The sequence below is a fragment of the Phocoena phocoena genome, chromosome 11, assembly GCF_963924675.1.
Source record: "Phocoena phocoena chromosome 11, mPhoPho1.1, whole genome shotgun sequence".
Classification (NCBI taxonomy): Eukaryota; Metazoa; Chordata; class Mammalia; order Artiodactyla; family Phocoenidae; genus Phocoena; species Phocoena phocoena.
Window position 1 is genome coordinate 91,298,948 of NC_089229.1, and position 15,786 is coordinate 91,314,733.

Genomic DNA, 15,786 nt, shown 5'->3' on the forward strand with positions numbered 1-15,786 from the left:
ACAGTTATTCTCAAATAAGTTTGAGAAATACTTTATAGCTTGAATCATTCTTGGAGATTTACACTGTAAATTAGCATAGCAAAGACTCGGAGAAATCTGTATTAAGGAAAAAATCCATATAATTTTAACTCAGCATTTTCCAAGCATATTTAACCATGAACTTTTATCACAGAACACCTATTAACACTGTGGAAGAATAACTGGGAATATTGGTTAATATCTAACCAATATAATTTCTAAATATTATAACTCAGAATAATATTGAGAATTCTGGGTGTGCATGGTTTTTAACATTACTTTCATTTAACATCTACATTAAAACACACACACACGGAAAAAACATTTAATTTAAAGTCAAAAGACTTGGGTTTAATTTGCACTCTGAATCTATCCTCAACTCTAAAATGAGCAGTATAGGGTTATTGTAAGGATCAAGTGAAATAACAGATATAAAAGGAGAGGTGTTCCACAAGTCAAATATTCTCCTAGTTGCTCTGTTTTCCTTTATGCCTTGTTCATATACATTCAAGATTTGATTTCTATTTTTTAATTCTAATCTTAAAAACCCTCTTTCTAAAAAGGACACAAATAATGGGGTAGAGATCTGTATTCAGTGAACATAATGGATTAAGAGAGAAAAATGGTATCAAAGCATTCCTTAGTATGATTACTTATATTTAAGTACCTTGTGAAGCTCCACTCTCTTCATCATCCATTGTCAGATCAATGACCCCACCTGAATCGTTGCCTGTGGCTTTTCCACTCTGAAAAAAACAAAACATTTGCATTTTGCAAAGAAAACTCTGGCAGACATAAGGAAAATAAAATAATACTGAGGGGAAACAAGGATAATGCACAGACTGTTTCAATTTGGACACCTAAATGGCTTTACCTGAAGAAAGAGTGTTTGTCAGATAAATGACCCAAGGATACTCATGAGCTAAATATGTGCCACATAAAAATAATTTTGAAATCCTTTCACTATAAATTTTTTTAAAAATTACACTGTCAATTGCATAGAGCTATTAAAGTGATGATCAAGTGTGTTAAGTGATTAAATGTAAACAATTCATTTTCTTTTTTTTTTAATTTTTTCTTTTTTTTTTTAACTTTTTCTCTTTTTTTTTTTGATGTGGACCATTTTTAAAGTCTTTGCTGAGTCTGTTACAATATTGCCTCTGTTTTACGCCTTGGGTTTTGGCCCCGAGGCATGTGGGATCCCATTACCCCGACGAGGGATTGAACCCACACCCCCAACATTGGAAGGTGAAGTCTCAACCAATGGACTGTCAGGGAAGTCCCACACAATCCATTTTCTAACATTTAAATGTTGACCAATCCTACACTAAATTATCAACGTTAATTCACAAAAACACCAAAGGCAACTTTAAAGCCAGAATTAGGTTACATAAAATAATATATTTTTTCCCTGAAGAATGCTGTCGTACGATAGGATGTGATGTGCTATAATCAACTGCCATCTAATTTGACTGAAGTCCACCCACTGCCCAAAATCATTAGAAATGTAATTTAAAAAAATTTTAACTATATAATAACAAAAAAGGAAAGCAGTACAAAACAGACCTAAAGAGCCAAGATCTTCAAGTCAAAAAGACTGAGTGCATCTTTTAGTTCCAACACATACAAGCTATGTGAATTTATGTTAAAAGCGCATTTCCTCGATTTCCAAAATTTGGATATGAAGTCTATTATAAGGATTAATGTAAATATGCATACAAAGAGCTTAACACCAGGCATGATACACGGTAACTGCTTAATAAATGCTAATCATAATTACTTTATGATATATTATATCAACTCCAAATGATTAAGGCTTTCATCTATAAAACTCCCATTTTGCGAAATTAAAGAAAATAATTCTTTGATGTTAGCTATTCAGGCCAAATCCAAACACAATGGTGTAATTCTAAATCTTACACTTATAAACCTTTCTTTGATAATGACTTCATAGAAAATGACTTGTTTACAAACATCACAAATCTGAAAAATCCAAAATGAAAAGTTCTTAACAAGCCCTTGAAGAATATAACAGAATCCACTTGCTACAACAGATCTATATGGTCCACTTTTCAAACTAAGCTCCACTTTTAAAATTAAGTTTTAAATTCATCAAAAATTACTAGACAAACATGCAAACACCAGTAAAGTAGAACCCAACTAAAGACAAAAAGATAGTCAATAAAAATAACTCCAAGTGGAGCCAGACGTTGAATTCAGCAGAATTCAAAGCAGCTGTTAAAAAATATGCTCAAAGAATTACTAGAACAAATAATCCTAAAATTTATATGGAATCACAAAAAACCCAGAATTGCCAAAGCAATCTTGAGGGAAAAAAACAAAGCTGGAGACCTAATACTCCCAACTTCAGACAATAAACAAAGCTACAGTAATCAAAACAGCATAGTATTGGCATAAAAACAGACATATGGATCAATGGGTCAGAATAGAGAGCCCAGAAATAAACCCACACACCTACAATCAATTAATCTTTGACAAAGGAGGCAAGAATGATACAATGGAGAAAAGACAGTCTCTTCAGTAAGTGATGTTGGGAAAGCTGGACGGCCACATGTAAATCAATGAAGATAGAACACTCCCTCACACCATACACAAAAATAAACTAAAAATAGCTTAAAGACTTGAATATAAGACATGATACCGTAAAACTCCTAGACAAGAACATGGGCAAAACATTCTCTGACATAAATCATAGCAATGTTTTCTTAGGTCAGTCTCCCAAGGCAACAGAAATAAAAGCAAAAATAAACAAATAGGATCTAAATAAACTCATAAGCTTTTGCACAGCAAAGGAAACCATAAACAAAACGAAAAGACAACCTTTGGACTGGGAGAAAATACCTGCAAACGATATGACTGACAAGGGCTTAATTTCCAAAATATACAAACAGCTTATACAACTCAATAACTAAAAATCCAACAACCCAATCAAATGATGGGTAGAGGACTTAAATAGACATTTCTCCAAAGAAGACGTACAGATGGCCAATAGGCACATGAAAAGAGGCTCAACATTGTTAATTACCAGAGAAATGCAAATCAAAACTACAATGAGGTATCACCTCAAACTGGTAAGAATGGCCATCATTGAAAAGTCTACAAACAGTAAATGCTAGAGAGGGTATGGAGAAAAGGGAATTCTCCTACACTGTTGGTGGGAATGTAAATTGGTTCAACTGCTATGGAGAAAAATAAAGAGGCTCCTTAAAAAACTGAAAACAGAGCTGCCACATAATCCGGCCATCCCATTCCTGGGCATATATCTGGAGAAAACTCTAATTCAAAAAGATACATGCACCCCAATGTTCACAGCAGCACTATTTACAATAGCCAAGACATGAAAGCAACCTAAATGTCCAGTGACAGATAAATGGATAAAAAAGATGTGGGATTATATATATACACACACACACACACACACACACACTCATATATACATATACATACATACATACATACATACATATAATTGAATACTACTCAGCCATAAAAAAGAATGAAATATTGCCATTTGCAGCAACTTGGATGGACCTAGAGATTATTGTACTAAGGGAAGTAAGTGAGACAGAAAGACAAATATATGATAACACTTATACGTGGAATCTAAAATATGATACAAATTGACTTATTTACGAAACAGAAACGACTCACAGGCATAGAAAACAAACTTATGGTTACCAAAGGGGAAAAGTGGGGGAGGGATAAATTAGGAGTTTGGGATTAGCAGATACAAACTACTATATATAAAACAGATAACAAGGTCCTACTGTATAGCACAGGACACTATATTCAATATCTTGCAATAATCTATAATGAAAAAGAATATATACATATGTATAACTGAATCACTTTGCTATACACCAGAATCTAACACAACATTGTAAATCAACTATACTTCCATTTTTAAAAAATGAAAAAAATATGTCAAAGAATTAAAGGAAAATACAATATTAACAGATGTGCAAATAAGAAATCTCAAAAGTAGAAAACGAGAAAAACAGGAAGACAACAGAAAAATTAAGATAGAATATTAAAAAATCAACACAAAATAAAAGTAGGGAAACAGTACTCAGAAACAAAAAAATAGATGACATATTTTTTAAATTACAGAACAGCAGACCTAAATTCAACCATATCAACGACTATACTAACTAAATGGAATGAAATTTCCTATCAAAATTAGGGATTGTCAGATGAAATAATATATCAAGAAATCAAGAAATAACTAGTTTTCTTCTAGATACTCACTTTAAATACAAATACACAAACACACTAAAAAAAGCAAGCATAAAAAAACTGCTGTAATCACATTAATGTTAGACAACATATAAAGAGGTAAACCTTATAACGATAAAACAGTCAATTTGTCTATTTCTTTTATTGTTTTCACTCATGTTTTGATGCTCTATTATAAGGTGCATATTTTTCTATAATGTATAATATAATAGGAAGAGAAGATCTATAATCAATGATCTAACCTACATTATATTTTTATTTACCATAACCTGACTGATAAAATTCATCTATTATCACATACTACAGGTAGTTTCCTGGTTATATTTTCTTCTTGAGAAATAAAACTGAATTATTTCAATAACTATTAACAGCAATTATAAGACAGTCATGATAGCTGGCACTATTCCCATCAGGCTCTGTGCTAAGTGTTTTATCAATACATTCATTAACAAATTTAATCTTTACAATAATCCTGAGGTTGAGACCAGCATTAGCCATATTTTATAAGTAAGAAATCAAGGTGTTAGATAACTTATTCAAGGCTTACACATTATTAAGTGACAGGAGGCACTGTCTGACTCTAGAGCTTATTATTTCTATGCCACTAGGTGCACATTTATATATTTTCGCATTTTTTCTGCCATCAATTCTAAGAAAACTTATGTAATCAGAGACATTACATGCCTATATCTGCATTTACACACATTACAGAATTACTCAATTTGAAACTATTAAAAAACATCTTAGTTGTATCAAATAGCTTTTAATACTAAGAATCTATTTTATTAAAAAGTTACTTAATCATGTGTCCTTCCCGCAAAATGAGACCACTCTCATTAAGTGAACACTAAGAAAATTTCAAGAAAGCAAAGATACTGGCTTTGTAGGTTTTTGGGGGTTTTTTTGGTTTTTTTTTTTTACTGAAACAAATAACAAGAACATATTTGAAAGGCAATAACTAGAACATATTTGAAAGGCTAGAGTAGGGCACTTCAACAATTGCAAGGGAAGTTATAAATACAGAAGACCTGGTTGTTCACTCCACACACTCTCCAAGGGGACTTGGGAACTACAGGCAGGCTTGGTTGGCTACCAGGAATGTGACCCTTAGAAAGTTTACATTAATAAATGATAATTTTCTTATGTACTCCTTAAACAGTGTCATACTGGCTTATCAGGATTGATTTGCACAGACATCAAGTCTGACGATGCACACCTGGTTTCATTGTTGAGGTCCTGAGTTTTGACTGCCATGGCTGGTTACAAAGAAAGAGGCAGCTGTATAGTCAGCTCAGACCCTGATAGTCAGTCTTCTCTGGGCAAAGACTATTGGCACATGTCCCTGCAGTTAATAACCAGAGAGACAGCACATCCTGTGCAGTGCTGGATAGGAGAGAATATGGAGGCCTCAGCCTGACCGCACTTAATCCCACTTGATGCATATATTTTTCCTGCTGTTTTTGCTCTCTACCTTTTGCTGTGATAAACCATAACCATGAGTATAACCTGTCACAGGTCTTATAAGTCCTTATAGCAAATAAACAAAATTGAGGCTGATCTTGAGTCCCTCAAAAAAGTAGTATAAAACTACAGATGCGGCAGAAAAAGATTTCTATACTGTTTTACAACATACGATGTTACTTCGAATAAATAATGTTTTTCACCATATGAAATATATTAGTAATGTACTGTATGAAATGAGATCTATGAATAAAATATGTAGTAATAACTCATTATATGGAATATGTTAATAAATACTTATTTGGAGGACATTAGAGAAATCTTCAAGGACTACAAAGAGAATATTTTACATATTTAATTATTTTCAAATTAGCTATGTCTGAACAACGATCATTTCCATACAAGCCATCCAGATTCCTTCTAATTTATAATAGCCTTAAAGAGTTCAGAAGTACAACTAAGTAAGATTTGGCAGAGAAAAAAGAAGTTGGCAGAGTATACTTAGAAAGTTAACAGTCTAAAGAATCACAAGCTACCTGTTTCATACCAGATTCTACTTGCTACTAAGCAACATACAGGGGAAAAACCTAATGATAATTTCTTAATATATCTTCAAAAAACAATAGTGTTGGGGCTTCCTTGGTGGCGCAGTGGTTGGGAGTCCGCCTGCCAATGTAGGGGACGCGGGTTCGAGCCCTAGTCCCGGAGGATCCCACGTGCTGTGGAGCGGCTGAGCCCGCGCACCACAACTACTGAGCCCGCGTGCCACAACTACTGAGGCCTGCACGCCTAAGGCCCGTGCTCTGCAACGGGAGAGGCCACGGCAATGAGAAGCCCATGCAAGGGAGAGTAGCCCCGGCTCACCGCAACTAGAGAAGGCCTGTGCGCAGCAACGAAGACCCAACGCAGCCAAAAATAAATAAACAAAATGAATAAATTTATTTAAAAATAAATAAATAAATAAATAATAAATTATTTATAAAAAAATAAATAATCAAGGTATTCAGCACAACAACAAAAATTTTATTTGTAACCCAAAAGAGCCAGTAAAGCATCAATTTATAACTGGCAGCACATATATATTTCTAAAATGGTTTCTTATCATATAATAAAGCTTGCATATTATATTTATTATTTAAATCCATAACTGGTACTCATTCAAAGCTGAAAATCTTTTTTTGACCAGGCATGACTTTGGCAGGTTAGCTCCCTAGTCATGCTACTTGTATGTGTTTTTCATACAATGGTATTGAATTACTCTTCCTGTAAGCCAAATAAAATAACCACTGAGAACTTAATATTTGGTTGCACTGTCTCTTTGCTACCTGATGCAGTCACTTACTATTTCAGGCGTCTTTTGGATCGACTGGTTCATCAAAATGTAAGTTATACAATACAATGTAAAGTAAAACATTTTAGATTCTAAAACCTGTGAAGTGGGGAGTAACACATGATGTTTTAGAATTTCTAGAATATAATAAGCAGCTGGGTGTTACTGGATTTTATATTATTTTGCTTTGTTGTTTTTCTTTAATTTAAAAAGGATATTTTTAAGTAAACAATTTTAAAAGTATAGCAAACTTTTATATCAATTTTAATTTCACCTAGATGTTTATAATATTACATACACTTTATTTCAGCAATCCAGTATAACTTTTTGCAATGATGAAAATGTTCTGTATCTTTGTTTTCCAATATGGTAGTTACTACCTATATTTGGCTATTGAGCCTTGAAATGGGGCTACTGTGATATAAGAAGTAAATTTTTAATTTAAGCTTAAATTAAATTTTAATTTAAATGGCGAACATGTGATTAGTGGCTACCACATTAGACAGTACAACTTTAGAAGAATCATCAATTTTTTTTTTGCCGTACACGGGCCTCTCCTTGTTGAGGCCTCTCCTGTTGTGGAGCACAGGCTCCGGACGCGCAGGCTCATGGGCCCAGCCGCTCTGCGGCATGTGGCATCCTCCCAGACCGGGGCACAAACCCGTGTCCCCTGCATCAGCAGGCGGACTCTCAACCACTGCGCTACCAGGGAAGCCCAAGAATCATCATTTTTAATAAGATAAAAACACAGCCATTACAATGTCCATTTTCGTGTCTTGAAACATTACCTAGTATGTCCAGACAAACAAGAAAAAAAACTACTGAGGGAAATAAAGTTGTTTGTAATTTCTTTGTTTAGTTTTAGGTTTACTTTATAAAGTAAGGCTAGACTTCCTATAAATGTTACATAGAAGTCACTGAATATATCAACATTTCCTATACCATGTGTCTTCCAGAAAGTACTCCATATACTTTTAATTAAAAACACAGCTACTACAAGACATCCTCAGAAGCAATCAAAACTCTGATCTTGAATATCATATAAAAAGACTGCTAAAATTTGTAAGAAATAAAATATTTCTAATAGCTTTCTATAAAGCATGGTGTACACCTATCTTTGGTTTAAAATCCATCATTTTAAAGGAAAACAGTCAAAATGAAAGATTATGCCCTTGTTTTAAAATTCATGTAATTTATTCATGCCTGACTTATTCAAGATTTTTTATTTTTCTAGGAAAAATATATGCATTTCTTGATATGATTAAGAGGAAGGGAAGAAAATAAAATTAGACTATCAACAACCTAATGGCTTCCCTATAAATCTATTACACCTAAAGCAATATAGTAGAAGAAGTATGATGAACATTGTTAATTTACAGGAAAAAAGTAGTTACTCCATTCCTGAGTGACTTAAATTTAACATGAAAAAGTACCAGGACTGGCAAAGTGCTAATAAGCTATCAGAAAGACCAAGATTTCCTTTCCATAAAAGCTATCTCTGCTCAGCTTTGAAGAAACTAAAATGATGTCTCCGTGTGTGTTGGCAATGGCAGGACAGAGGACTGGGTGGGGGGACCCCCGTGGGGGAGGTAAACCAGTGAGACCTTCTTAAAAAGATGGGCCAGGAAGAAATTACACATGGAGACTTAAAACTTCACAATATATGAAGAAAAACAACTAGACTGCCAATTATATATAATCCAAGCAGTTAGTTAATTTAATAAACATATTATTTCTAAGAGAACTACTAAGCAAAAAAACTCAATTCTTGTCAAACAACACAGAGACACTAAAAATTTCTGAACAGTTGTAAAAAGCAGACTTAGAATAATTTTCATTTTACCAAAGAATATTGATAGAAATTCATTCTCTTATGGACTGTAATTAGAATTTTACTTTGAAACAGTAGGAAAAATCTTACCTGTGATGTGCTATCAGCTGCTTTCTTATTAACAGAAGCATCTATTGTTTTGTTTGTCTGGTTTTCTGAGGAGCCAAAAAACAAAACAAAGCAAAACTCAGAGCTATTCTTAAAGGCACGTACAAAATGTGAAAGGATGGGTTGCTTTACATACAACAATTCATGTTAATTTTCTCCAATTTTTTTTGTCTGTCAACATGTTACATATGTAAATAGATCCTCTCATAGACCACCACTACAAAACCTTTCAGAAGGACAAATTCGTAATAGAGATCAAAACACTTCACATACTCATTAACCAGAAATTTTAACTCTAACCTAAGGAATATTGCAGGGAAACAATTTAAGACGTCTGTAACTTAAATGCTGAAACATGAATAGTTAAATAAAATATAATCCTTCCATACTATATACCTTTGGAGAAAAAAAATTTAATAGCATAGCAAAAATGTAATAAATTCACTAGAAAAATAGTTACAGTGATTCTGATGAAATATACATGGATAATCTCAGTAGGTCAATCACAGATGATTTTTCTTTAGTCAGTTTTCAATTAACTTGTGTTGAGTTTGTGGCATATGTATGTATGTGCATGCATGTATGTACACACAAACACACACACACATGAAAGTTGTATGTATAGAACTACAACTATATAGTTGTAAAAAAGATAGCTGAATGAAAAAACAGCACAGAAAAGAAACCAAATAGGTTTTTCTGCCTCAATTTCTAAAGAGAAGGTATTAAATTTTATCAAATGTCTTGAGCATCTACTGAGGTGAGTAATCAGTTTTGCTCTTTGGTAAAATGTGGTCAATTATATTAATAGGAATTTTCTAGTGTTGAAACATTCCATCCTTGCTTTTTTGTCAAAAAAAAGTTGGTCAAAATATGGCACTCCTTTCATCTGTAAATCTTCATAACACACATATAAAGTAAACCATTTATATTAAAAAAACAAAACAGAAACAGGAGACAGAACCATGTATTTCTACATATAAATCTGTATGTCAAAAAAATCAGGATAAATCTCTACCTATTAAAAAAGAGGGTTTTCTAGGATAGGCACATAAAAGGAGGCCCTTACAATTTCTCCCTACCCTATCTGAATTATCTTAGTTCCTTTCGTAGGAAGAATATATGTAATATATATATATATATATATATATATATATATATATATATATATATATATATATATAACTCTAACCTAGGGAATATCGCAGGGAAATAATTTAAGATGTGTATAACTTAAAAAAGATATATACATATATTTAATACCTTAAAATTACTTCATTTACAATGAATCAGCTTCTCTTCTGGGCTGTGAAGTTCTTGAAATACTACTTAATAAAAAATAAATTCCAGGGTACTGATCCTACATGGCTGAGTATTAAATTACACTTATGATATTACCAAAACATCATCAATTTACTACCCATTATTTAATACATATATACAATGTCAATACATTCATTTGGATTTAAAAGACATTTTCATTTTCAAATGAAAATAAAAGGTAAATTCAGAAGCAAAGTAGGTGAGGGAGCTTCATTTTTATTTTCTGTTGAAATATCCTCATACAATTATCCTCAAGACTCAGAGAAGATTTAGACTGCTTAATAAAATGTTTTACTTCTTTACACACACACACACAAACACACACACACACACACAAATACTAATAACTATGAGAGTTCTGTTATCCAGAGTGATTCTTTGACTAACTATCTCAGGAAAAAGAGTTAATTATTCACAAAGCTGTAATAATATTCCTTATTCTAGATTTTCAGTTAACTTCCCCTACCCCTTTATTACAGATTGTTTTCTTGATTCTTAATCATTTTTTAGTCTCACTGCATCTTTTGTTTTCTTTTACTATAATATCTACTTTAGATAAATTCTGGTTTTGTTTTTGTTTTCTTTTTTTTGCGGTATGCGGGCCTCTCACTGTTGTGGCCTCTCCCGTTGCGGAGCACAGGCTCCAGACGCGCGGGCTCAGCGGCCATGGCTCACGGGCCCAGCCACTCCGCAGCATGTGGCATCCTCCCGGACCGGAGCACGAACCCGTGTCCCCTGCATCGGCAGGCGGACTCTCAACCACCGCGCCACCAGGGAAGCCCCACCCTGCCAATTTTATTGCTTGATAGATTGATTTGTAACTTTTTACTTTCAGAATTAGCTAAAGTTGGGGCGCCTGCCGATGCAGGGGACACGGGTTCGTGCTCCGGTCCGGGAGGATGCCACATGCCGCGGAGCGGCTGGGCCCGTGAGCCATGGCCGCTGAGCCCGCGCGTCTGGAGCCTGTGCTCCGCAACGGGAGAGGCCACAACAGTGAGAGGCCCGCGTACCGCAAAAAAAAAAAAAAAACTGGCAGGGTGTAAAGTCAAAAATTGTACCTCGGGCTTCCCTGGTGGCGCAGTGGTTGAGAGTCCGCCTGCCGATGCAGGGGACACGGGTTCGTGCCCCGGTCCAGGAAGATCCCACATGCCGCGGAGCGGCTGGGCCCGTGAGCCATGGCCGCTGAACCTGCGCGTCCGGAGCCTGTGCTCCGCAACGGGAGAGGCCACAACAGTGAGAGGCCCGCGTACCGCAAAAAAAAAAAAAAAAAAAAAAAAATGTACCTCAAATTCTTTCTGTCATATGGGAAACATCTCTATCTTTTTATGTTGAAAAGATATTGTCACTTTTTACCAACACTGAATTTTTACCAGAATAATAAAAAGGTTTTACAGGAGTGCCAATTAGTAGTATACCCCAGTAGGTGCTGGATAATGGTATGAAAATGAATGCAATGCAAGACCTTTAAATCATTTTTACAACACCATCTCTCATTCAGATCACTCCAAGAGCCTCCTAACTGGTCTCTCTAACTCTGTTTTTCCCCCTCTAATCCATTCCCCTCACTGCAGCCAGTGTTCATGGATGTCACACTCCTTCCTCTCTGTAAAAATCCTTTAAAACCTTATTTCCCACCATCTTTCCATTCACTCCATTCTCATACCATCCCAGATCTCCCATATCCTCTCACAGAAACCTTCATATCTTTACACTCATCACATTGATAATTAATTATTTATTTAATATCCAAGTTCCGTATTTGATTATGAGCTTGGTTAGAATAGGGACTATTTTGTACATTTCTGTGTATCTGCAGGATTTTAGAATACAAGCATTTGATATTTTATGAATAAATGATATAAGCTATCATTTGGTCTCTAAATTTCCAAGTAGTCCTTAGAACAATTTTTACTTTACATTTTACAAAAAATATTGACTTACTCTATGGGGATATATGTATATAAAATACATACAAATGCATATCTAGTTATACAGTATATGTTCTCATTAAGTAAATAAAACCTACATAAGCATAGGATTTAAAACTAATTACTTTATCACATTAGGGATGTATTAAAGTTTGGTTCAACCTTCATATTTAGCCAAAATTTGCTATTTGGCTTCAGCTTAGGCTTTGGCAAGCCTCAATAGCTAAATGCCTACTTTAATGCCATTTATGGCACCCCTAAAATTATGCATGATCAAAGAACATATCATCTCATAGGATCTCATTCTAATTAACATTATGAAAAACAAAGCTTATCATTAACATTTTTGGTTAATATCTAATAATTTACTTTCAAAAGTAGGTAAGCATTCTAAATAGAACTCAAAATGAAGATTTCCTTAATATAATTTATGTATTAAAGTACATATAAATGTGTTAAATATATGTTAAAATATAAAATTCTAAGTGTAAGTATAAATGTATATATCACAAAAGTAGAGTGATGTTCTAATTAATAATAATGGGGAAAACTATTAATTTTATATACAAAAATAATCAAGGACAGTCAAGTAATTAAATAGATACAAAACAGACTAACACTCATTACAACTAATAAAGCGCACTAAGCTAGATAACTTTGGGAAAAACGTACCTTTTGTGTCAACAGATGTTCATACAATGTTAACAGGATAATGAAACTGAATTACAATTCTGATATTGTAGAAGTATTTAGGGTACTTGCATTCATAACATTAAACAAAATAATCTTTTAAGTTATTTATTTCTTTTCAGGTCATGGTCTTTCAGGGAAAGTTCTATATTTAAGAATATATCTTATCTTGTGACCATGAATTAGAAACAATGTCAACTAGGCTAAAAATTTCATAAAGAAAAAAAAACTCCAGAATCTCATAAAAGAATGTCCATGATAATCATCTTCCACCTGACATATTAAAAAACAGTAATGACTGGAAGAAAAATAAATTAGAGAAATATGAAGTAACCCCCAAAATCTTGCTCATCACTGACCTCTATTAAAAGTAAGCATCTTTAGCATATAAGGATGTGATAGCAGATAATGCTAAAAAAATATGGTTACTGTACCATGCAAATATTTAATTTTAAATACTAATAATTCTATTTGAAATTTCAGATTTACTCTTATATCCCAGATGTTAATTATATGAGGATGATATTCAGGTTCAGTCCAATATTAATTTTTAGCTGCCATTCATTTACTCTCTCAATAACTCTATGAAACACCATCACTATTTTATGAGAAAATATACTCAGAGGGCAAGTACACTACTGAAGACTACATGAGAAATTAAAAAAAACAAGGCTTGTATATCTCACTTGTAAGAGTAATTTTGTACTTTATAATCTGTTTCTTATATTCCACGGTCACTTCCTACATCAGTAAGACAGATACTATTGGCAATTTCATTATATACATGATGACTAGGCTCTCTTTCCTGTCTTTCCAAAAGCAGTGGGGATAAATGTGAAATCAGAAATAAAGAATAAACAAGTTCAAGAATGCATAAAAAATGTATGCTTTTGAAGAACAAGGAAGACATAGAGTTTTACAGATTTGAAAAACAGGAGCAATCAAGTTCTCCTTTTTGCAATACTTCAAAGTATATATACATATGCAAACATAATCATATGTCATAACGGAAAAATATATAAAAGAGAAAACAAAAAGCAAGCAAACATTCTGTAGTAAATTAAAGAGGGAAGACCTAGTTTTAAACCTCTCAAATTTGCAAGATATGAGTGATTGCACAGAGGATTTTTCCAAATGGGTAGGGAAGATATGTGGTTTTTATTTTCTTCTTATTAGCATATATTATGTCAATTAGATCCTTTAAAATATACTTGCTCTATTCAGATATATCTGAAAAATGTATTAGAAAAGTAATTCATAATGCTTGCTACAAAGCCTAAATTAAAAATTCGCACAGATTAGGAAAATTAGTAAAAGATAAATTACAAATGCTAACTTCTCACTCAAAATAAACTCTCTCTCAAATCCCACTGTAACAACATCATTTCTCTTAGGTAACAAAAAACTTACTAAAAATAATCTCTGTGGAAATTCTATTTACTCTGTTCTTCCAGTAATGCTAGTCACTTACACACACACACACACACACATGTTCAATTACCTATAGACTATTAACATGCTTGCATTTCTATTATTAAACCTCCATATTGACTTACCAATTCTTGTGGTGGCCATGCTGCTCTGTTCTGCAGGAGATGAAGTACTAAAAGCAGAAATTGGGATTTTCATCTGTATAGGGCCTCGATTATTTGATGGACTATAGAGTCCTGATGGGCCTACTGTGGGTAAAGAAGTCCTTGTGGCTTGTACAATAGAGTGCGCTGTTGGAACAGCCTGTACAGCAAGTGTTGTTCCTAATGGTGCAGCACCGGCAGGAGAATTCCTTTGAATACTAGGACTGGGCACAGAAGGAACGTTGTTTGGTTTAGTGGGGTTTGGCAAGGATGGCAAAGATACTGGATTTTTGGTTAGACCACTCATTGTAGGTGGGCTTTGTACAGAAATGAATTCAACGTTGCCAGATGGTTGATTGGTCACTAAAGTCCCTGGATGGCTCTGTAGGAGCTGAGGTTGGGAGGATACAGCAACAGGTACATGCAAAATCACTGGCAAAGACTGTAAAGAGATTGTAGGTTGGGGATTTCCACTAGGCACCTGAGTAGAAGCAACTACTGTAGCTGTGTTGGGTGCAGGAAGAACTGACGTTGCTGTCAGAGAACCCGACGTCACTGGAGGCTGCAATTTAGGTTGACTACTGACAACTGTTGGAGGAGTGACAAGATTGGTTGAAGATACTATAAAAAGAAAAAAGAAGTCTCAGTTTAAATAGCTATCTATCAGCTAAGATAATATAATACAAATTTGATGTATTGCAATATATACAGGAAAGTCTCTCATAATTAAATTTTTAATTCAAGATTTAAATCCTTGAACTCTTAGATTATCTGTAGAAGCATTTTTGCATCTGTATCTGGTACATTATGAAAACAGCACATGTTTTATGATTAAGGCAGAGGACTGCTATCTCTATAAAAGGAGTCTCTGAAAATTATTTTACTTACTTCAGAGTAACTAGTTGGAAAAACAACTAAAAAACATTGAAAACTAGGTAAAATTGTATAGACAATTTTGAAAGTACATTAAATATATTATAAATGCCTTAGAACACTGGCAATACATAAACTCAAAGAGAAAATCTAGAAAGAGTACCATTAATGAATAACAGGTAAACCTGGTGATGGTATTTTGTCATTTGGACAATGTGAAACCTCTATCTGTGGATCAAAAATTTTACTGGATTCCCTGGGGAGGAACAGGTGAGGAGAGGCTGTCTCTATTAACACTCTATTGACATTATGTGATATGGAAAATAGCACAGTGAAGATGGGAGATGAATTAAGGAGCAGATGACAAAGAGCAGAGAAAATCAAAATGCTTGT

At 33.9% G+C, this 15,786-nt stretch overlaps 1 protein-coding gene across 2 annotated transcripts in view; it reads right to left on the reverse strand.

Moving 5' to 3' along the window:
* The window catches only part of ATF7IP (activating transcription factor 7 interacting protein), a 74,974-nt gene that overhangs the window by 6,731 nt on the left and 52,457 nt on the right, over positions 1 to 15,786 (reverse strand). For both annotated transcript variants that reach the window (XM_065887313.1, XM_065887312.1), the window contains exons 8-10: positions 14,503 to 15,141; positions 8,988 to 9,052; positions 686 to 764 (exon numbers count right to left, since the gene is read on the reverse strand). In XM_065887313.1, coding sequence (XP_065743385.1) covers positions 686 to 764; positions 8,988 to 9,052; positions 14,503 to 15,141 — 783 coding nt within the window. The remainder of the gene's footprint in view (positions 1 to 685; positions 765 to 8,987; positions 9,053 to 14,502; positions 15,142 to 15,786) is intronic.